At 40.8% G+C, this 23,683-nt stretch overlaps 1 protein-coding gene across 6 annotated transcripts in view; it reads left to right on the top strand.

Annotated features, from left to right (window-relative positions):
* LOC132910107 (glutamate receptor ionotropic, kainate 2) overlaps nt 1-23,166 on the top strand; it is a 165,386-nt gene extending 142,220 nt beyond the window's left edge. Inside the window, exons 11-21 of one of the 6 annotated variants that reach the window (XM_060965578.1) lie at nt 1,871-1,975; nt 2,577-2,834; nt 4,237-4,416; nt 5,552-5,689; nt 9,433-9,630; nt 11,528-11,753; nt 13,018-13,182; nt 17,591-17,691; nt 18,836-19,043; nt 22,428-22,716; nt 23,028-23,166. In XM_060965578.1, the coding sequence (XP_060821561.1) occupies nt 1,871-1,975; nt 2,577-2,834; nt 4,237-4,416; nt 5,552-5,689; nt 9,433-9,630; nt 11,528-11,753; nt 13,018-13,182; nt 17,591-17,691; nt 18,836-19,043; nt 22,428-22,716; nt 23,028-23,034 (1,875 nt within the window). In that variant the 3' untranslated portion in view covers nt 23,035-23,166. Of the gene's footprint in view, nt 1-1,870; nt 1,976-2,576; nt 2,835-4,236; nt 4,417-5,551; nt 5,690-9,432; nt 9,631-11,527; nt 11,754-13,017; nt 13,183-17,590; nt 17,692-18,835; nt 19,044-22,427; nt 22,717-23,027 lie in introns of those variants that run through there. The other 5 variants (XM_060965574.1, XM_060965573.1, XM_060965575.1 and 2 more) reach the window with 5 other exon arrangements.
* The last annotated feature ends 517 nt before the right edge of the window (nt 23,167-23,683 follow it).

Here is a 23,683-nt window from a genome sequence, read left to right as displayed (position 1 = left end):
AAAACTCATTATTTCTGTCGTCTCTGTGAATTGTGTTGACGTTATGCGTTTCGTGGTCGATATTAAACAGAAACTGTGTATAAAATTATCAAAATGCTACGGTAGATCAATGGTGAAATTGATCTGAAATAACAATAAAGAGCAGAAAAGCAAAATATGACGAATAGAAAGAATATTCCAAAAATTGCAAAACATAAGTCAGAAATTAGAGATTGAAATTTTTGGTTTCGACACATGCTTGAATTCAACGCTAGAACCGCCAAATCTTTCAAAATGACAAATTTTTAATGTTTCTCGCGAAAACGAAGTTTTTAGACGGACACAAAATATCTAAATACACAGTATACAAGCTGATTGTTCGACTGTCAATGTAAAGTTTATTACAGAAGAGAAAATATCTTATCATGTTTGCCCGAAGCGCGCATTCTGTTACCAAGGTGACTCGATGAAATTGTATGTCTTCGCGAGCAAGGAAAGGAAAAAGTAACAGACGCGGGAGGAAGTACTGCGGACAATTTTATATGCAAAGTAGTGGCCCGATGCTGTCGTAATAAATCCATCCCGTCTAGACTTTCATTATGCATGCTCGGAGCCTGAGAGGAGCATCTAATTTGGCGTTTTCTAACGGGCAACCACGTATCGGATATTCCAATTCATAGAGACCATCGCATCGGGCAGATGTTACCGGGTGACATCTGAATTGTAAAAGGACACGGTTATTAAGTTAGAATCTCATGTAGCCGACTGCTCTAACAGCCGTCGGATAATTTATAAAGGCATCTAGCCACGGCCGTTACTATCGATCGGTTCGACCAAGGATTTTCCTGGAATATTAATGTCCCGTTGCAAAAATTCGTCGAGTTTAATCCACGGCAAAGCTGTCCGTACACACGATATTATACTGAATTATTAAAGATCCAACAGAAATTAATTACATCACCGTTAGTCGTTTGCTATTGCAACGCAATGTACTCTATTAAGCTGCTACTGAATTCCCTGTAATTTCTATTACCTATAATTCCATCCTCTTAACGGTAATATCTAATACAGAATGATTCGATCGAAGCAATACCATATTTCATCCTACGGGCGAGCAAACGAAACTACGAAGGTCTCGGACCTAAGTAGTATAACCCTGTATTTGGTCTGGCATCGACCGAATGACACAACCACACAAAAGACGTAACTTAAGGCGACAGAAACGCTCGTGTACAAGGTTGAAGATATAAAAGCGAGAATGCACGATGAAAGGGGAGAAAAAGCTGAGCATTTTCTGTGGTGGGAAGATAAGCGTCGCGCCTTGGGGCGCCAAGGTTGCGGATGGCTCGTGGCCGTATTTCGTACGTCTAACCGCAACTGCGATACAAATGGATGGTGGATTTCGAAGATTGCCGGTTCATAAAAGATGCAGGGCAATCTGTACACGATGAAAGCGCCTGCCGCCTTAACCTAGAAACCGGCGGGTCCGTAAGTAGATCGTCTTGAAGGAAAGACGTCATCGTCGGTGACCTCACTGTACCAGGTTCTGGTCTGCTTATAAAAGATGCATTCGCTATTTTGCAAGGCAAACGTTTGCCTAGGTGAACATTTGCCAGGCGAGTCTTTGTCGATGATTTTCGTCGAACGACAAACAACGCCCGCGCTTTCCTTCTTTTTACTGCTGCTGAAAAATATTATGCCGAGGGTGATGCATATAAGAATCTTCATTTTGAGTTGTAGTCACAGACAATACTGACAAGGTATCGTTCAATGAATTTCAATTTCGAGTATTTTCCATTTGAACTTTCGGACGGGCCGTGTTCGACGAAACGTGCAGAACTAGACAGAGAACTCCCCGTTTTCATGCGAGAAATTTCCCTTTTGCCCACAGAGAGCAGACCTGGCTGTTGCGTCTATGACGATCAATTACGCTCGGGAGAGCGTGATAGATTTCACCAAGCCGTTCATGAATCTCGGTATCGGAATTCTGTTTAAGGTGAGTCGCTGTTATCGTTCGTGTACTCGATGATGATGAACTAACTTGTAACTTCCATTCACGATGCAATATAGTATACATATACCAATCTTCGAGAATCTCGATCTCGTACGGGCCACTCAGAATCCAAACTGATCAATTTCACTACCCGTAAGCATCTTAATTTCACTAACCATATACAGGACCGACGTTCGATTCTCAAGAAACGTAATTTCATTTATCGGAAGATGATACAGTAGTTTCTAAAGAAAATTTGCAAAAACAGTATTTCTATCACCACTTTGCCATACTTTTCAATTTATATAATTGATCGATATGGATTTTGAGCAGCTCGTAAGTATATCACGCTTTGCAAAGATTCACAAAAATCTTGAAAATTATATTTTCTCTACGATCAAAACCATACGATTCCAAGCGATACGAATCATCGTGAAACTCTTTTGCACTATTCGTACGGCATTGGATTGAGTCGTGATAGGGACGAGATTCTCGATGAAATCGATTCGTCAGCGTAGAACGTTGCTGAGAAAAAGGCCCGCCGTACGGCGGGAGAGTGGCATGGGATCCGTTTTAATTAAAATCGTAGCGTAACGTAATTTAGGTGCCCTCCAGCCAGCCAACGCGGTTGTTCTCCTTCATGAACCCGCTAGCCGTGGAGATCTGGCTGTACGTGCTGGCCGCGTACATGCTGGTGAGCTTCACCCTCTTCGTTATGGCTCGATTCAGCCCGTACGAGTGGAACAATCCACACCCGTGTCTGGCAGAGAGCGACATCGTCGAGAACCAGTTTAGCGTCAGCAACAGCTTCTGGTTTATCACTGGCACGTTCCTCAGACAGGGCAGCGGGCTCAACCCCAAGGTACATTCAACGAGATGCTCCGTCACTGGGCTATTTCTGCTGTTCAATTACTTCGTGTCACGAGGGCCCCGGACTAAGCGCAGACCCTTGTCCCGCTCCTTTTATAACTGCTCCGAAGTTTGTGGATTCTTAGGGGATTTCTGTGAAGTGATGGTCGAATCGAAAGGAACAGATAAGAATGTCATACACAAGGTGTCTCAGTTGTATTCCGCTCTAAAGCTTTGAAAGGATGTTCTATGATTGTAGAAATGTAGGTCGTTTGAAGATTTATTGGAGAGCTATAAGAAAAGTAGAAAATACGATGCGGACCATATCTAGCCTTCAAACGTCGTTCGATTTCATATCACTTGGCTTCATATCATTTTATGTGTAAGTAACTTTAAAGAAAAGGATACAGAGTAAATATTAATATGTGTAACGAATTAATACGATTGGTTTATCAAGATAAAACAAAATCGAAATAAACGTACTAGAATAATACATTAATATTTTACCGCTATTAATGTTCTATCGATAATCTCGGGATCCGTTAACATTCCCCTCCGAATTTCATATTTTTCTCGTAACTTCTCTAAATGACCTTATGCAATATATTTTTCTTATTTATATCTCTATATTACCCTGACGATGCTTGGCTAAGAAAACTGACACACCCAAGAGGAATACAATTTTTTTGTTCGTACAAGATCGACAAATTCGTAAATATTCTATAGAATCCACAAACAATTTTGCGAATCCAGCTATCGATTTAGTTCCACCTGGTCCTTCGGATCCATCTTCCAATACTTATCGATGATCTTTCGTCGAGCGAATAACAGAAACCAGAAGCTGTCACGTCTGGGAGCACCGATTGTCGACGGGTTCCGTGGACTCTCGATGGCATTCGAAAGCGCTGGGCTAGAGACGAACCGTATTACGGTCCATATTCGCTCGAGTCGCAGCCCAAATCACGATGATTCGCGCTCCAGTTTCGTCTGATGGGTGAAACGACCGGAGAAAAAAGAGAAACGAAAGGATAAAGGAATCCGTCTACCGGTTAAACTTCTGCAGTATGCTGAGACCGGCTATTGTATTCCGTGGCTAGTGACGGGCCAAAGAATAGAAAACGGAATCTCCGATTTCTCAGCGAGATAAAGGATCGTCTTGCGTCGCCATTCACGAGGCTGACAGAGGGACGTAGCTGAAACAGTTATCCTCGAAAAAATGGTTTTTCACGTGAAAAAATAGTGAATAAACGACGCGGAAAAGACATAGAAAGATTTCGCCTGGGGACCACGAAACGAGGGGAAAATCGGCAGATGAGAAAATGAATTGGGCTTTACTAGGCGATAAGTGGGTAAAGGGAGATTATAGAGAGAAGAATCGGGGATTAGTAATCCGGAAATACGTGTAATTGCTGCAGGTTTCCGGGCGAATGCCGTCGGGGCTGTTCTCGTTCATGAATCCCCTCGCCGTGGAGATTTGGTTATCCATGCTGGGCGCTTACGTGATGGTGTCCCTAACGATTTGGATAGTGGCGAGATTCTCGCCTTACGAATGGATTGAACCGACACCCTGCCCAAGCTGCAAATGTCCGCTACAGGTAGGCTCTCGTCGAGTGGTGCTAATCGACTACGGAATTGAATCGAGTGAAATCGACGCAGAAAGGTGTCGTGAAAAAATAGACGAATTAAAATTTCAATCTCAACTTTTTTCTTTTGCTGAGAAAAAGCATCATAATATTAATATATAATATTGTATTACATATTATAAGTTATAATTCAATTGTGAATTAAGATGAGAAAAAAACAAAAATTTCTTAAATCTTTGGCAAGTTTGAGAAAATATATCAATAGATGAATGTGTTGTTGGTATTTAACGCAATGCAATTAAAACAAGTAAGGTATTGAACGATGTATTGCGAGGATATATATAAAGGAGATCGTATCGTCGTATGTTTCTGGTAGGGACATTGATTTTAAAATTTTCAATGATTCGAGGACAGTCTAGAAGACCATTTAAACACTAACTCTTCACATCCTGTTTGCTCATAAAGAGATTTCTATATTCCAATGATATAAGACTAAGAATGAATATTATGAGCTCATAATTATAATACATAGAATGTATGAATTCATAACAGTGCTTGACAGCTATATGTAGAACTCTGTGCTAAAATATGGTGCTCAAATATTAGCCTAATTAAAGTACAATACAGTAACTTTAGAGTGTTTATATTTCAGAAGACTTTGACAATTCTCGCAATGAAAATTCAATTTTCAATTCAAAATTTAAAACTCAATGCCCTATAACTGCAGGTTTTGTAGTGAATATCAAGTCTGTGGAAGAAATGATAACTAGATTGCGTATTGATCTATTAAAATTCGAGTCATATTCGCAGTCCTCGCAATATCTCAATGTATAATATATTCTTAAAAATTGTTTCAATCATTCAGGTTACCAAAATTAATTGTATAACGTTATTATGAATTTCAAAAAGTATGCACGAGCAATTGGAAATTTTTTTGAATCACTGTTACGATACCGAAAATTATTCTAAAGCCATCATAGAGATTCTTAGTCAGCTGTAGCATCGTTGAAACGTCGCATTGTTGAACAATCCTATTCGATACTCACGACCCTTTCGATCGCTCGGATAACCGCTAACTACTTACGGACAGCTTGTGTAATTGTCCTTGAAATTTCGCACCACTTGGCGGGGGTCCCGATGTCATCAGGGTAGTCACGTGAGCGCGTTGGATCCTGACAGCGACGACATTCCTCTACCGAGAACGGTCAACGAGTTCACCCTGGCCAACAGCTTCTGGTTTACAGTCGGCACGCTTATGCAACAGGGCAGCGACCTCAACCCCAAGGTAAACGTGTCACCACAGAGTCCGGCAATCGAGAACAATCACTTGTACAAATAAAACCGTCGTAACACACAATCGGAAGCTCGTTGATTTCTACGAATCCATTCATCTCGAATCTATGAATATACAACCAACATTATTCGACGAAGAACGACACACTCGCGTAAATTGTTAAAAGAACGATTACTCGGAACGATTCATAAATTTTATAGGTTGTCAAACTCACGATACATACAGTATAGATCCGACGAATGAAAAAGCTCGGGACGATTGATATAGAGTTGGAGATCAACGTGGTAACGCGAGTTCTCATGATTTAAAATCGACTAAAAGTATCTCGAGACACAAGTTGAGCTAGCAACGATATCACGGGACTGTAAAGTAACTTGTATCTTGTAACGATATTATCCGCCATAAAGGTGACCATTTAAAACGACCTCGTGAAATTCGTAGCATTGTCATAAAGGTGGCAAGTGTGGAGGCACAAGCAGCGTGCTCTTAACTGCGTGCTTAGGACCGGGCCACAGGAAAGCCCGGTTTTATTTGCCAAACAATTACGGAAACAACGCAGCTTTGCCCTCGCTCTGGCCTTTATTTTCTGGTTTCTTTGTTTCGTCTTATTCGGTCCGTTTTGAAGGGCGGGGGGTCGAGGGAATGCAGTTTCTCTAATTTCTTCTCGCGTTTCTGAGGACACTAGTTTCTGTTGTTTTTAATCTCAGTGGAAGTGTTTTCATCCCTTTTGATGCGCTTTCTTTGGAGAAATTAGGTTTCTAATTCCATTTGTTAAACTGGATTCCTGGAGAACTTAATGTATGTTATTTTTTAGTTAAAAACACACCACAGAGCATAATACAAAGACAAGTATTTCGAATCTCGTGTTTATCTAATATTTCATTATATTTCCAAGACCGTGAAAGCGAGTAGTTTCATTTTTCGAAAAATTTCAAAGGAAGATGATCCATCAAACTTGAGCCATAAAATGGGACGAAGTCTAACGAGCTTCCCTATTTAACAAACGAGAAACACCGTACAAAGCGCAGAAATGTTTCAAGCACCATATGAGTACATCGTGTGACTCTAAACGTAGACACAACGAGATCAGGAAACAGATACATTCGTTTACATAATCCGTGGATAAAATTGGAGGATGTTCACCGTTCTATTTGTCTAGTATGCCTTTTACTTCACGTTGAGAATAGAAGAGTAAAGTGCCTTATTCACCCTGGCGATATCTCTTTTTGTTATCGAATACGCAGGATCTTAAGCAGACGAAAGATCTTTTCTCATTCAAGTAGCACGAATTGAAATAGCGTGGACACTTTAGTTACACCGACGAACACGACAGGAAATCTCGATAGAAACAGAACGATCGAGTATCGAGAGATCGCATGTCACCCCTGCATGCACATAGCAGCCAAGCACCTTACATTTCGTTCGCCTCACTTCCGTCGTATCGTTTCCGCTGACAGCTTCTCCTTCTTCCTGTTAGTCCGACTAAATCCAACGGAATTCCTGCTAGAGCAGATTTCTTACGATTTGAAAAGTTTTCATTCGCAGGCTTAAGAAAATTTCTGCACATCATTTAGGAAAGGGAGTCCTCTCTGCGCGGGAAAAGTTCGAACGTAGAGCAAGTAGTTTCGCGTAGAATTCGACAACGAACTTCTCTGGTAGTCGAGATTTCTATGGGAAATCTTCGTTTCTAATCTTTTCTAGTCCATGTGCGAAATTTGATAGATTAGCAGGTTGCATAAATGGAGCGATAAACGTTCGATGAGACAGTTGATAACTTCGAGAACAACATATTTTTGCAACAACATATTTCATAATCGCCATGTCCGTCGTAAGTGCCACGTCCGGCGATAAAAACTGCATGTAATAGCTATTTACGAAGCTACATTCGCAGCAGGGGTTAAAATGCTTTATAGGGCGTAAGTTGAAAATTTGCCTCGAGCTTGATGTAATAACGTTACATGATCCACGATGCGGTTAATTCATCTTACACGCTTGGTAGCAATTTCGAAACCCGCCACTAAGTAGTTGCAAAGCAATAAGAGCGCTCTAACTGTATAAGATTTATTTTAGAACCCTTTCTGATTAACACCATTTTCCAAGCAGATGTGAAATAGTCAAAAAGAAATCCAATTTGTACCGAATTACACACAGTTAGAAATTGTTCGTGCGCCAAGAGTTTACTATATACCCTTTTCCACTGAATTGAATCTTCCCTGTGGCCACAGAAGTAATACCCAGCGAGGTGAAAATAGTTTCTAACGAGACGAGAAACACCTGTACGACATATGGTGCTAGCCGGCTCTGGTGGCATGTGTGTACATGCGGGGTTGTCGTTGCGAAGTTCGCGGAGAATGGCGATTCTACGCGGCTGCGAGCTCGATGAATCCCAGACATCCGCGTAAAAAGGTCAAATTCGAGAGTGTTCGTGCGAGATCGCGATCCCCTCCTTTCATTGAAAATGCTGAAATAAATGGGAAAGCGCGGGAAGAAGCTCGCGCCGCACGGGTACCGCGAGAATTCCTCTCGCTGGAAACTTATCGTTCGAGAGATTTTCCAAGTCGTATCGCCGATGTGACACGGCGAAAGAGAAAATAGAGCAGCGTAATCCTCGAGTCTGCGAGATATTTGCCTCAACACCGCTGGCGATATGAATAAATATCAAGAGACGGGCAATTTCTTTTCTACTGCTGTGGGTATAGCGAAACCAGCCACTTCTATTCCATTTCTTTCATTCTTTTCCTCGCGTTAACAGCCAAATGTCTTTATAAATATTTCTAGAGGAAAATTAAAGCAAGGAACATTATACTTTGTAGAAGATATTTGAAAGATCTATAGCGGCTGCAAAACACATACTGGTTCGTGTAGGTATTTGTATACTTACCACAAAGTAAGTATAGTACTTACTGATATGGCAATTTGAATAACATCTTTCATATCATAGAATAGTAGGAATTACATATTTAGAAATGTTTCGAGTCACGGTAATCGTTAGCATGAACCACCACGGCTAATGGAACGAAATATGCCATTAGTGGGCTCAGAAGGGTGCAAATGAGACCGCATATTGCATTCTTCGAGTGGAACGTAGCAGAGACACGAAGCTCTTAAATCGTCTCCCGACCTCGATGCTCCACTGACGTGGTTTCAATTGATCGTCGAGGCTCTTTATGGGCTTCCGGGGCACGGAGATGCGATATCGAGGCGACATTCGCAAGAAAACCGATTGCCAGACGAACGCCAGTTATTTCGATACAATATTTCGTCGTAAATATTTCATCACGTTATATTTCATAAATCTTCTTAAAGTCCTTAATGTAAGTGGAGAATTTTATAAGCTTCAGCGTTCGTGCATTTTCCACTTTAACAATTAATTAAAACAACAATTGAAACATAGTGATTTAATAAAAAAAGTTATCAGGTAATCTGAAAAAGTATATAGTGATAAGAACGAAAATATGAACTTCACTTAAGTGTTAAGAAATATTTAGTAGTATGAAGAATTCATATAATGACACAAGTTTCGTAATGGATATTGTGAAAAATTTATACGCACTCAATTTGGAAAAATAATGAAAGAAATTGGCTAATAACAACTTCTTGTTTCGCTATTCCACTTGGTCGGTAGTTAAAGGGTTGCAATTTCGAGGCGGCTCGAACGATTTCCGAGAAGGAATTGCTCGCGAAAGGGGTGCAATTTTCCATTACGTAAGAGGCCTATCGATCGTCATTATCAGGCAACCAGCACGAGAATTGTTGGCGGAATCTGGTGGTTCTTCACGTTAATCATCATCTCCTCTTACACGGCGAACTTGGCTGCCTTCCTCACTGTCGAGAGGATGATCACGCCGATCGAGAACGCGGCAGATCTCGCGGAACAAACGCAGATTTCCTATGGAACTTTAGAGGGTGGAAGTACGATGACATTCTTCAGAGTAAGTATCAAAGATTATCAAATTGTTTAAAACGAAATTTAAATAGAAAATCAATAGATACGAGAAGTTGTGAGTGACGGATTTAATGAACATCTCCGCAGATACGCAAAAGTTTAGAACACGTTGTTAGCAACTAAAGCAAAGTTTAACACAGTTGTGTTGAAACTTACCTGCGTGAAATTCTATACTCGAGGATCAAACTAGTTAAATCAAGCCAATTTTTATAGAATTTCAGTGGTAGACTCGAAAAATGCCAAGTATAAGTAATGTAAGTCCAGATATGCAAAATAAAAACTTTTTATGTTACAATAAAAACTAACAATAAGAAGAAGAAGAAGAGCAAACATTGTTTTATAATTGTCCTCTTTCTTCTCGTATATACAATAGATTAATGTAGATTAATGTAGTCTCACGTTTGGTCTTCTTTTTTTCCAGCACCGAGAAAGATATAAATTCATTGATATTAATTAACGCCACGTAGCTCATTGTCTACGTAGCAACTGGCATTCTGCAAGAGCCACGATTTTCATTCGCATTCCAACTGCGTCTTACGGATATTTTGTTGAACGTGAATCGCGCGTATATTCATAATTCGTTCGAAATATTAAAACCATAAACATACCGTTCATAATGCGAGACAAATTCGACTAATTATCACGGGACGTAGCTTTCATACCGGCGAATTCATCGAATATCCAACCTTTAACGCCGACTTTTAACGTTATTAAATTCGAAACGACATTTCAACAACGCGTACCCGCTAAATTATATTAATATCGCGATATTGGAATAGCACTTTGCGCGCCACCCTGGTCACTGATTTATTCTCAGGACGTACGTTATTATTAAACTCAGCACGTGCCGTGTTCGAATGACTGGAAACACGGTCGGAGAAATTTGAAAAAGGCATCCTTTGTAGCGTCGATTGTATCCTCTTCGTTATTTCGTAACCAATACTCCTGAAAAAAATATACACGATTACATATACGGCCTATCTGTTTTATCTGCAAACACGTAAATATCTCGAAAACTATAGGTGATACAAAAACCTTGAAAAGTCTTATGCAGATTATGTTTTTTATCCTATATCCTTATAGCCTGCATCAAAATATTTTCAAAGCACCACATACTTGTATTTTTTGCATAAACCACTGTCGAGATATTAAATCCTGAATTTGATATGCCGGAGGCATTGGCGTTACCTGATGTACCTACCACCACAGGGTGTATATATACTATGTATACTATGAAAAAGAACCGATTACGTGTGTGTGTGTATGTATGCCAAATATTATTCCATCCTCCGGCAGAATTAATATCTCTGTAGTAGTTTATGCAAAAAATACGAGTAGTGTTTCGAAAATATTTCGATGTGGGTAACAAGAATATGGAATAAAAAGATATACTTCCCATTTAAAATATAACCGTGATTTCCATATGGCTTTCCAAGGTCATTGCAAAGTATAATAAATATCGGCATGATATGTATCTACCGTTCGAAAATGTGCAACATTTATTTCAAACATTTTTTCGTATTATTCGTAGTTTTCGAGATATCTACGTGTTTCCAGATAAAACAGACACACTCCATATTTCCAAATGGCAGAAAACACAGCACGGATATACTATGCTTCACAAACGTGTTTGATTAATTCGAAATAGGGCAAAATTAAATTCCTTCTGCGCTTGTTTGAAACGAATATTCAAATGAAAATGAAAATAACCAGTTGCGGAACAATTAAACAGAAAACACGTCGCGATACTGGATCTTCTCTCATAAGAAATTAGTATACGACCACGGTGTGCCAAATTATCTGTAGTGTCCCGATATGATATATATTTTTAAGAAACGCACACGCAAACAGACAAACGATAATTGTAATATTTGTAATAACAGGACTCGAAGATTGGAATATACAAAAAGATGTGGGAGTTCATGGAAACGAAATCGCCATCGGTATTCGTGAAAAGCTACGAGGACGGAGTGAAAAGAGTGCTCGAGGGTGACTACGCTTTCCTGATGGAATCCACCATGCTCGATTACGCTGTGCAACGAGATTGCAACCTCACGCAAATCGGCGGCCTGTTGGACAGCAAAGGTTACGGGATTGCCACCCCGAAAGGTAATATCGGAAAACAATCGAAGCCTATTTCTGCGGTTCGATCTAATCATAAAGAAATGTCCATCTTTTTCTCTTTTGTTTTTTTATACTCGCAGGAAAATTCACTCTTCACCAACATATCCACTCTGTGTAAAAAAGTTGAAAAATTCTTGATAAAACGCGCCAGAAAATATCATTCTCTTTCCCGGTGGAGTAATAAATACACAATTGTTTATTAAAAAAATATTTTGTAATCGCTCGGTTTGCAATTCAAACAAGCTTCTTCGCGTTATAAAACATCCCTGAAAGCGTTTAGTTTCGTGAAAATTATGCTACCACTTTGCCGCGTTTTGTTCTCATGTTTAACGTTTCGCGGTCTTAATTAACACACATGCATTGTGAATAGAAACAACGAGCCTGGCAAACGTACAAAAGCGTGTCGAACGCTTCACTTTCGCGATATAATGGCCAGCTTGGTACCGTTCGAGCGGTGTACTACGTAAGAAAACTTGCCACGCGGTAAAACAAACACGTAAATATCGTTCGGTGTTAATATCGCACGGCGGTAGTTTGCAGCGCGAGAAATTGCACCGGAATTTAGTGGGAAGCGGTGAGAAAGAAAGGCGTGAACAGCGTTTCGTGGCAAACACCGTAAAGTTCAAGGATTTGTAGCTCGCCCGAGTATAAAATCGCGCTTGAATGACTGTGAAACGGAAAGAAACACAACGACTAAGAGATCCGGCGCTTTCGTTGCGAAATTCGGCGAAGTTCGTCGCTCGTGCGCTCTTTCGTCGAAGGAGATTTAATTAACGCGGAGACGACACTGGGTCCGAGTTTTAAATCCGTGTAATTCGGTTTCTCAGCGGGCGGACACGAGCTGAAAGTTACGCGGAGCTGCTACATAGTCAGACGAGACTGGTCGCTAAGCAATTTTCTTAATTGGAATAACGTGTCTACGTTTTAACTCACTCTTTCGACGCCTCGTCTTGGGTCCGTTTTTAATAACGAATCGTCGGTCGCGTGACGAACATTCGTAAGTTTTCTCGCAAGCTTGCGAGCGGAAGCTGTCGTACGTCTTTTGGCTTTGAATGAGCGATTCGTAAGAATTAAGAGAGGAGGGAAGAGATCCAGTAGCTCTCCGTTCCGTTTCGTAGTCGCCTCGGGGAACTGAGAAGGACCAGTCGGAGCAATTCCACCTTCTCGAGACGTTTCTCTGAAGTCGGGACGTTTCAAAGACAGGATCACCGGTTCCTTGACCAGCCTAACGAAGCCGTTTTATATGCAGGCTCGCCCTGGAGGGATAAAATATCTCTGGCGATTCTCGAGCTGCAGGAGAAGGGCGTGATCCAGATTCTATACGATAAATGGTGGAAAAATACCGGAGATGTGTGCAACCGGGACGAGAAGAGCAAGGAGAGCAAAGCGAACGCGCTGGGAGTCGAAAATATCGGTGAGCCCAACGAAAATTAGCAAATTTGACAATATTTATCCGCGTTTAGAAAGAAGGACGAGATTGTGAGAAAGCTGTAATTTATCGCCAGGAGGAAAAAAGGTATGGAGATAACTTTGTCCAATTTTAAGGTAGCAAGTATCGTGTGAAGGGTTGGAATAATATTATTCCAAGTCATCGATAATGGTTCTTAATGATAAAAAGATTCGTTAGTTATTATCTTCATGTAAATTTAGTTACGAAGACTGGAGAAGGGAGTGAAATATCGGGTGAAGTGTTAAAATCTCTACTCGGAATTGTCAATAGTGTCCTTTGATGATAAAAAGTTTCGTTAGTTGTTTTATTGCAGATTTTATTGGACAGAATAGACAGAGAAGAACAGTGTCGAACAATACCTGCTGCGAATAGAGAAAACGATTTTGTACAGAACATAATTGGCGCGGTGTGATATGTTTGAGGTGGAGAATTTTCATATAACGAATGTTCCGTTAATTAAATTCGAAATACCGAAACAATGCCATCGATGTCACTGGCGTAAAACGGCTGTCTATGTCGGAATGAGTCGATCCAAATGAATTCATTTCACCGAAATAATTTGGAAGCCCTATAAAATGTCCACGTCAAATAATAAACGTTGGAATAAAAAAGTAATTATAAAATAATGCGAGTAAAATTGAATCTACTTAATGTCTTTCTATTAAAGTATAATAATAGCGAAGATATTTCTCGATAATAATCACGATAACGATCATATCGGGAATTTGAGCCGTACAATATACATATAATAGTAAAGGTGCTATAGAATTTTCCTGAAAATTTGAATGACTGAGTATCGTTGATCTAGACTTGCTATAATTATACTCCGTAATTTACGAACGTAAATGAGGTCGATGAAACGTGTACGGAACAGTGGCGTCGAAATCATTAGGTTCATTCCGACCGTTTCTGCATCCCGTGCAGTGTGTAACTAACTTAATTTGTGGGCTTTCGGCGAGCCTGTCAGGTTACATAATCAACTACGGATGGATTTCAATCGAATATAGTACAGTTACGTAACATGCCATTTCCAGACTGCCAAAACCCTTTTGCGAAACTCAAGGAAGGATATCGATCGAGAGATAAGAAAGGAAATGAAATATAATAAAATGCTAGCTATTTATTTCTGTTTGTACAGAAGAAACAAAAATCAAGATACGCTCTTTTGATTCGAAAAATCAGTTCATTAGTTGTGGACATTTCACACAACAAACGCCGACAAAGAGAGTAAAGTGTCGACACGGCGGAAGTGCAACACAAGACTTGGAACGCTTTCAAGCTCAGAGAAATCTCGCGAGATGTTCGTGGAGAATTTTTCTTGGATGTCCCGTGGAACCCTTTCCGGATTTTATGGAAGTCACAACAGATCCTCGCTTTTTATTTTCTCTCGCTGGTCCTTTGTATCCTTCTATTCTTTTTTTCCTACCAGCGGAGAATTCCTGCCATTCATTCTTTCTCTCCTTTTTCTCCTCTCGCTCCTTGTCGCTGACTGGCCTGCAACTTAGATAAGTACCCACTTTGCCACCAGCGCGAACGTACTCGTCCAGACAAGAAAAAGGACAAACGATTCTCATACACCTCGTGAAATTTCCGTCGCACCACTGCTAATCACCATTTTATAAGACACGCCGACTATTTGTAAAACAAGGGATGAGAAGGAACAATAAGAGTTCGAATTTTACTGTGAACTTCATCTGCAGAGACTTTAAAATTTACATTCTTACGTATTGTAACATATGAGTTTTGCATGTATCTACATTCAAATAACATCCTCTTTAATTTGATAAATCCTTAACTATAATACTTGTCTATGATAAGAGAATTCTAAATTTTTAATTTTTGTATTCTACGGAATAATTACATAGCGATTCCACATTTTCGTCTGGCAATGTTTAACCTTACCAAATATCTTCCCTCGCAAAATCAATATTAAAGCTAATACAACACTGAAACGAACCGAGAATAATTAAGCTGTAGCCAAAATTACTCGAAATAATCAGAATTACTGAGCAAACGCAATCATTGGATAAACGTTCCTGCCCTATTCCTTCTAATTGCTTCATTAAACGACCTGAAATCGTGTTTCAATTTCGTGAAAGGCGTCGTCTACGCTGAAAGGTACTTTTCGACCTGATTTGGTGACGAATACAGAAGTTATCAACGCGAAACATGAATCGTAGCGTAATAGCCAGGCGTTAAGACGTCAGCGTCGTTCCTCAACTTACCGCGAAATTGTGACGACAAGAGAAACTGGTTAGAAAATAGAAGCGCCGACCACGCGGGAGACTCTGCTATCTCCGACGAATTGTCCTTTAAATCACGACGTCAGCGTAGTTATGTAAATATGGCTGATCTGTTGAAGCCCATTACGTTCCTTGGCCAAATAATGCCGATGACGAAAGGACCTGTTCCTGTTTAGCATACAGATGAAGTTACATCGTAGACATCGGGCAAACTGTTTTACACCGTCGTCTATTTCTGTGTGACGGATGCACCATTCTTTGTACTTATCGTATTGCGAAATGAAAGAGTGATTGAACTTGTACCGATTTACTTAGATCAATTGGAAAAAGTATCATGAATTTTGTATACTAACCAGAGAAAATTGGGCAAACTTTGGAGAAAAATACAAAACATGGGTTAATTTAAGAAAAGGGCATAACAGCCGGAGAAATAGAATAATCAAGGAATTTGTGTATAATTATCAGGTAAAATAGGAATTCATCAATGAAAAAGACGTACAATTTTTCAAGAAAAGACGCGTGAAGTTGTTGGGTGGTAGATTTTTTAACCTTTCCTGATTGTTGCAACGAATTTTCTAGACAATCTAACACTAATTCCTGAACTATGTCTGGAGAACATGAGGTAAAGCGAAGGAATTTTAATGGGAAATTGTTTTACATAATACTGCAATGCAACAGTGCACTGTAGCATATAGCGCTGAGAAACGAAGGTAAAAGTAGCAATACCTGTGCAACGATTAAGTAGAAAGTTAGGCGAGCCGATTCGAAAGCAAACAAACATAGTAAAGGACTGGCCTACGTGCAGAGATACGTAAAGTTTAAAACATATATATGGATTTGAATTTTGCGGATCTCATCCAGTTAAAAGAGGAAAGAGAAAACGTCTGGATTCGTATAAAGACAAAGTAGAAATCCGATATGATGAAGGAATTTTTCATAAAGCTGACTAATCGAGTCATAGAGACGGTTTATTAATTTATTTGAGAGACAAAGGCATTACCGAGTATCTTTATATTCAACATTCCTTCCATTGTGATATAAAAATTGGTGAAAGGATGTTTCACGGCCGAACTGCTCCAGACAGACTTCGTAATTTGCAGAGGATCGAAAGTTTTGGTGAGAAAACTTCGTTGGATCCAATATCGAGACAGGGCGCAACCGCGCGAACTATACAAAATGATCGTCATAGAGAATAAATTCCAATAGAATCCCGAAAACTCTGTAGGATTATTCTACTTTCACAACTTTATATCTAGCAAAATATAATCAAAATTCTTTAAACAGGAAATGAGATATAGCTGTGTGAAAAATTACGCGATATGATACTGCTGAGTTAACTATCCAAATAAGCAATTATCAATAGTAAAAATAATAGAAACATATATATCTATTCATAGATACAAAAAATAGTAATACTCGGAACAGCAGCGACAATTAGAAAAACGCCACAATAGTAACGGAAGATCATATAATTCTTAATACCATAAAGTCATGTAATCTTTACACTATACAAGTGCGAATAAAGCTATTCGCATGAAACTGATAATAAAACGAAGAAAAATTACATATTTTTGGATTCGTAATTATCTGATAATATAACAATACTTTCCCTTCCTAATCGTGTAATTTTCATGACGAAAAACTTTTCACTAAATTCAAGGGAAGCTCCCATTGAATTGTACATCCTTCGGACTATGTTTATGAGCTCGCGATACACAAGCTTTCTTTCACAGCGTGGATCTTTTTCTTCTCGTGAAAGTTCCGGGGCAACATCGAAAGGAGAGTGACGGAAGAGAAGAAGAAAACGAGTAGATTCAGACAGGCTAACAAAAACGTTGGCCATGGGAGGGGGGGGGCGAAGAAAGACGTAAATAACGATAGGGTCGTATAGATGGGAAGCTAGACAGATGGATAGATAAATAGATAAATAGACAGGCGTGGAAAGGGCGACGAAGGATGAAAACGGGAGGTCAGAGGGTGATAGATAGGAGGACAGATCCCAGGGACTGGGTGAGTCCGTTGGTTGGCAGCTACATTAACCGTGAAACGTGCACAGGGCAACACCAGAAAAGAAGCAGAGACAGCCTGCGGCGATAAAATAATGAGCTTCCGGTTTTCCTCGTTTCCAGGTGGTGTCTTTGTCGTGCTGGTTTGCGGGTTGGCCCTGGCTATCCTCGTCGCAGTCCTCGAGTTCTGCTGGAACTCCAAGAAGAACGCCCAATCGGACAGGGTAAGCGAACGAAGCACCGAGATACTTGCGTGCGATTTCGTGCTTCGCGTGTATGTGCTGCATGAGTGTATTTTCCTCTTCTTTGCGTGCAAGGCCGCTCGTCTCATCATCAGTGTGCTTTTTTTTTATCGTTTTCGCATTTCGTATCTTTCACCGGCTATATCTCGAAACTTCGATAAAAGACAATTGCATGGCATATCGATGATATAAATCTACCGTTTGATTTTCAAGTTTTTGACCGAGCGATTTGCCTGTAGAACGACAGAATCACGTTACATTTATTTGATTACACGTGGTATAGCCGGCTCGTCTGAGCACGCACGTTCCCGTTCTACTTGTTTGATTTAAATGCGATACTGCTCTACGTAGCGAGTTAAACACCAATCAAACAGCTTTCATATCAATCCGTTCGATGAATTTGCAAACAGATGAAGCATGCTAAACATTACACGCTTCCAAAAGCTGTGTCGTGTATCCTACGTAAAATCAGTCAAAGAATAAACGATTATGAAACGCGAAACTCACCAGAGATTCGATACGCAAAGAATTATTTATATCATACGATAAGAGGATTTTTGCAGCTTTTTGGAGTATTTGGATCTCTTTGAATATCAACACAGGATAAGAAATGCTATATGAAACCATATCGCTGTTTGAAACGAAACCCAACTGTTTGGAAAAATTTCACTTCTCAATACGTATAAGATATATTAACGCACAATAGAAAATATAAAAGCGCAAAAATCTTCGTTTTAATCGGTGACAAAGTTGAAAGTATAAAACATCAAACACATTTACCTCTATATCTTGTCCTATATAACACAAAGTTACATAGAATTTTAACTTTACGTGACACAATGTTACTAATGAAACTGTTACTTAAATACTTTCTCTAACTCTTCCTCAACCCTATCGTCATTTACAACTTGTAAAGAAGCTCATCACAAGCATACCATGATTCACATTGAAAATTCACGATGAAAAGCGGCCTGGTACGCAAGAGGAATCGCATGGTATCGAGCTCGTCTGGTGCGATCGTCTTTCTGTATCATTTGTTGGTATTGTTGTGCCTGTTCTGCCGGTCCCTGTCCATGCATCGGTGGCAAAACGAAAAAAACGTCGACTCGACGCCGCGGCACGGCAGTCCCTGTGCGCCGAGATGGCCTCGGAATTGCGGTTCGCCGTGCGGTGCGGCTCGCGGCAGAGGCCAGCCGCGAAGGCGCGCAATTCCGACGCCGCGGTGCCGTGCGACCGTTGCAGCCCGCGTGCCACCAGGAGGAGAACGCGATATTGTTCAACTGGCCACGAAGAGACCACCTACATTCCGAGCATCGAGATACCACGGTTAAATGGTGTAAGTCCTGTCCCTCACGACGGGCTCGTAACGATGGCCTCTCTTCCAGCTTTTCTTTTTGCCTCTTTCCATTTCCTACTGTTATTTGAAAAGGTGGTTTACCTGGCTGTAGCACTTCCTTTATATCTACTTGTTCTATACATACACGTGTATCACACGTAAACGTGTTATATCGCTCCGTTCTATTCTAAATTCTAAATTACAAGAGGTTCTGTTATAGCACAAAAGAGAAGCCATCGGTTGAACGCGGAGCTGTGCCACTTTCAAGGTAATTCAATCTCGAAGAGAATAACGTATAACGAAGACACCCATACGAATTATTATCAACGAACGATTTGGCTCGGGAACGTACCTTGTCGGTATATCAACGCCAATTTTCCAGCGTAACAATCGAAAGATTCGATTACCGTGATATAGGGACAGTCTCCATCGAGCCTACCAACAGATCTGTGCGTTTCTTTCATCAAACTTCGAAACACGTAAGAACGCACGGGAGAGAAAACGCGAGAGGCCACGAACGCGAGAAGGAAGTATTGCAAATTGTGAAGTGCTTGCGCGAGAATTGTCCCTTGATTGTCCTTTCGTATATCTTTTGTACCTCGTTTTCATGCGTTTTTTTTCTTCTTTGTATCTCTGTCTGTCTCTTTGATAATACTAGATTCAAATATACGTTCTGTTGTACATGGAGTAAATTTATTTATTTATTCGTCTCTGTACGTGAATACGTAAATACTGTATGTTCTGCATTTTGGCACGGTCCAATGTATCTTGCTACTACTAGCGAAACGAGCACCGCGCGTTTAATCACAACTGGCGCGGAGCTCTCAGTCACGCACGCTTACATTCGCAGTAATCGCTTCGACATACGCGCCCTTGTGTAGAGGCGCGTGTATAAAACTTGGTTGCATGCCTCGTATTTCTGTTGAACGATCGTAATACGATCCAACGCGACGACGACGTCACTTCAAATTCGTCGTCGTACAGTCGAACGCCTCTAGCCAACGTTTGTTCGCTGCCTCGCCGACATCGATCGTTTTGCCGTGCATGTTCGAATTTGTCGAATCGCCCGTTCCAAGTCGAGCAAACGAACAGTCGTGAAGGGAATCTAAGAACAGTGCCACGCTTGGTACTTTATATCGATACCAGAAAGGATAAGGAAACGTTTTGAAATTGGAACAGGAAGGAATACCATTTTCCAAATTATTTCTATTTTCGTTATTTCTTTATTCGAAATTAGCTTTTCCCTATATGCTAGAAGAAGGAACATTTGGTTTTAATAGGAAAATTCTCCGGGCCATTGGGATATCGATACGATACCATAGCGTTAAGTAACTCGTAAAATTTGATTTCGCGAAGTTGCTTGCCGTTACAGTACGGCGAATATCGGCTCTTCAACACGATAGAATAGAGTGTTCGTTAAACAGCGGTCGGAAAAGGAACGTAGCCGACGCGAAACCATTCGCCGTGCTCGAAAGCTCACGTGAATGGTGCTTCTGATCGTGTCGGAAGTGATTTTTCCGAGCTACGTCACATTTTCCAAACTCGTTTCCACGTAGCCAGCCAGCAGGTTCTCGGAATATCTCGAAATGTGCGTAACCACGACTACGGAGAGAACACCGATCATCAATATTCTGTTAGAAAAAATAACAAACTAAACGAAAATTATCAAACTCGTTTCCCTCGTATCTCTGCTGTCGAACAAATTCCACGGACACGGACGGAAATTTTCTGTGTTACCTGACTTAAATCTCGAAAAGTTGTATAACAGTGATGAATTTAATTAGATCACGATGAATTATACATTTGCAATGTTCGATTGGAAATTAATTATAGGACAATCGTAACCGGCTTCGTTATGTCGATTTTAAAATGAAGTAAAATTTCCCGTACTTGATAGAAATCAAATTCGAGATAGATTTTCACTTCGAGATCCGCTATTCAGACTAGAGTTTAATTGCAATTTAAACGAGACAGGATCAGCGGCTCGGTAGAATTTCGTTGGAAAATTCCACGGCTTAAAACTATGATCCAATCGGATTTCCAGTTTTGTAGGTTTCAGCGAGAACGAAAGGAAAGCTTCGGTCTCGAATTCCGAATTCCACTTTCGATACTTCATTCAGCGACACGATGCTTATCGATGCGATAAAATCCACGAAGAATATTTATTGCAATACTTTAAACCTCTCGGAAGTTCGCTGACGATCTTGTTTTTCTATCGTCTCATCCGTTGATTCGTTTTGATAAAAACAAACGAATTTCCCGTCATTCCATGAGGGATGGGTGTAAATCAATGTTTCTCAATAGACATTATACGATTTGCCTATGCGAAGATTGATTAGAAACTGTAGAGAGCTCTCCCTCGATCATTTCTTATGGACTCTGCTTTATTCGTGTAGTTCCACTTCTATATGTAATAAACGATTTTTCTAAAGATCTAAAGAGATTTTAGGAGTACCGCTTTCAGTTCGAAAGCTCGAAAACAATCTTCAAGAGCTTAAGTAAAAAATTTGGTGCCAATCTATTTTGTTCTACGTTGTTTTTTAGTTATTCGCGTAGTTTAATTACACCGTGTATCCAATAAAAAAATTTTCTAGACTTTCGAAGAGATTGAAAATCGGTGTTTCCGAGTCGAAAGTACCGGAATAGTGTCCAAAAATTCAAACCGAAAAATTTAGTGTCAAACCGTTCTATTTGCAGGCTTACTCTTTCGGACAAAACCGAAACGTTCGGAACACAACGCTTCCGCGCGGAAGCGCGGACCTCGCTTCCACCAAACTAGCGGTCTGCGTTTCGCACGGTTCATTCCCTCGTTCCGCAACAACATCGCTTTTTCTCTGGAACGGGGAAAAAAAAAAGAAAGAGAATCTATCGTATATGCGACTACAGTTTCAGAAAAGTCCCTCCCGCCTTTGCTCACCGATATTTTATTGAATTTCGATCCTCGCAAACGTATACATATTTTTATCACAAATAAGTTCTTTTTTCGGGAAATCGCAGCTGGACGTTGGTCGCTCGAATCGATACGAGGCAGATTCTGTAAATCTCGGGAAAATTGAAGCGTCAGCCGATCTAGAGAAAAATAGAAAAAGAGCATGCACGGTAACGAATCTAGAGACGATTGCAGTAGAGACTCGTTGGAACGAGGCGAGGACGAGACCATAACGCGTAACGATTTCGATACGTAGGCCCATGCGAGGCGAAGAAAATTCCTTTAGGAGCTTGGAAAAAGTTATAACAAGTTTTAACGAGACCTGGCAACTTTTAATAACTCGCTCGCTCGTAGCTACGAGACGTAGAGAGGCCTCGGGGTGACCGAAAAGGATTACCCGCAACCAATCACCACCCCGATATAGCTAACACCTTCTGCTTCCTCTTTTCTTAGCAGGAGGGTGGTGCGTTGTCGATGACGGAGATGAAGAAATCATTGAGCTTCGATCAAGTGGGAGCGGCCCGTGGAGGGAACACCTAGCACAGGCCTCATCCTCATCTTCATCCTCAGCAGCAGCAACAGCAACAACAGCAACCACCACCGTGCAAAGCCACGCCCACGCACACACGTCACACACACTGCCACTCACATTCACACAGCCACAGTCACAGTCATACGCACAAGCACCAACCACCCCCACCGAGGCAGAGACGGGGCTCTTCAAACATCGTCTTGGGTCAAGGTTAGTTGCTTCCGGGTGATTCCCCACGCGTGATACGAGTACCCGCACATTCCCAAAAGAACTAAAATCATTTTTTTTATTAGATCTTGAAATTGCTCTCACGTGAGAAACAGAGATGTATCATCCGTGATCTTCATTTCTAAAACTATAAATTTCGACGAAATATTCGACGAAAGAAACAGAACATTAATAATACGTTAAGATAAACAATTTTTTAGTGAAAAGAACAGTGAAGCAACCATATTTAAATATGAAAGAGAAAAAGAACTACTTACGAAAAGAATATAACAAAAAATGTCTTTGATGCGCAGGAGGTGACCATCCTGAGAGTATTCTCTGGAGATTCGACTGCGACCTGGCGGGTGAGCCAGACGTGGTAATATCGCCGCCACCACCACCGCCTCCTCCCTCGGCGGCTGTATCGAGGACCACGACCCTTTGACCAATACTCGAGGAGGTGCCGACAGGTGTGCCCGTCCAAAAGGAACTGCCCACCCAGGCTTCGGTAGTAGTGAACGTGGTCGACCAAAAGGAGACCTGCTTATAGCATATGTAGTCGCCGGGGCGGCTGAGTCGACCACAACGCGGCCCGGCTTGTGCCATCGGCGACGTTGGATCATCGATCGATCGACTATCCACGTGACGACACAACAATATAGATTCGTTTAGTAAAATACAGAACGAACGTGGACAAGTTGCGACGTGTGCCAAAAAAAACCGGTCCATCGGTATGGATCATCTAGGACGAGAGATCGTGTCGAGGACCATGTTACCAATACACGAACAGAGACGTTGATCGAGATGGAACGCGATAGAGATACGTCGACCATTTTACAAAAAGATAAAAAACGAACGGTGGACATCGAACGAAGTTCGCTCGAAATAGCGAATGAAATTGTCGTGCTGATTGCAAATGAGAGTTCGATCGTAGAACGAGGTGTTTGATACGAATAATCCGTATTGTTCG

The sequence above is a fragment of the Bombus pascuorum genome, chromosome 8 (assembly GCF_905332965.1).
Source record: "Bombus pascuorum chromosome 8, iyBomPasc1.1, whole genome shotgun sequence".
NCBI lineage: Eukaryota > Metazoa > Arthropoda > Insecta > Hymenoptera > Apidae > Bombus > Bombus pascuorum.
This window is presented reverse-complemented; position numbering and strand designations above follow the sequence as displayed.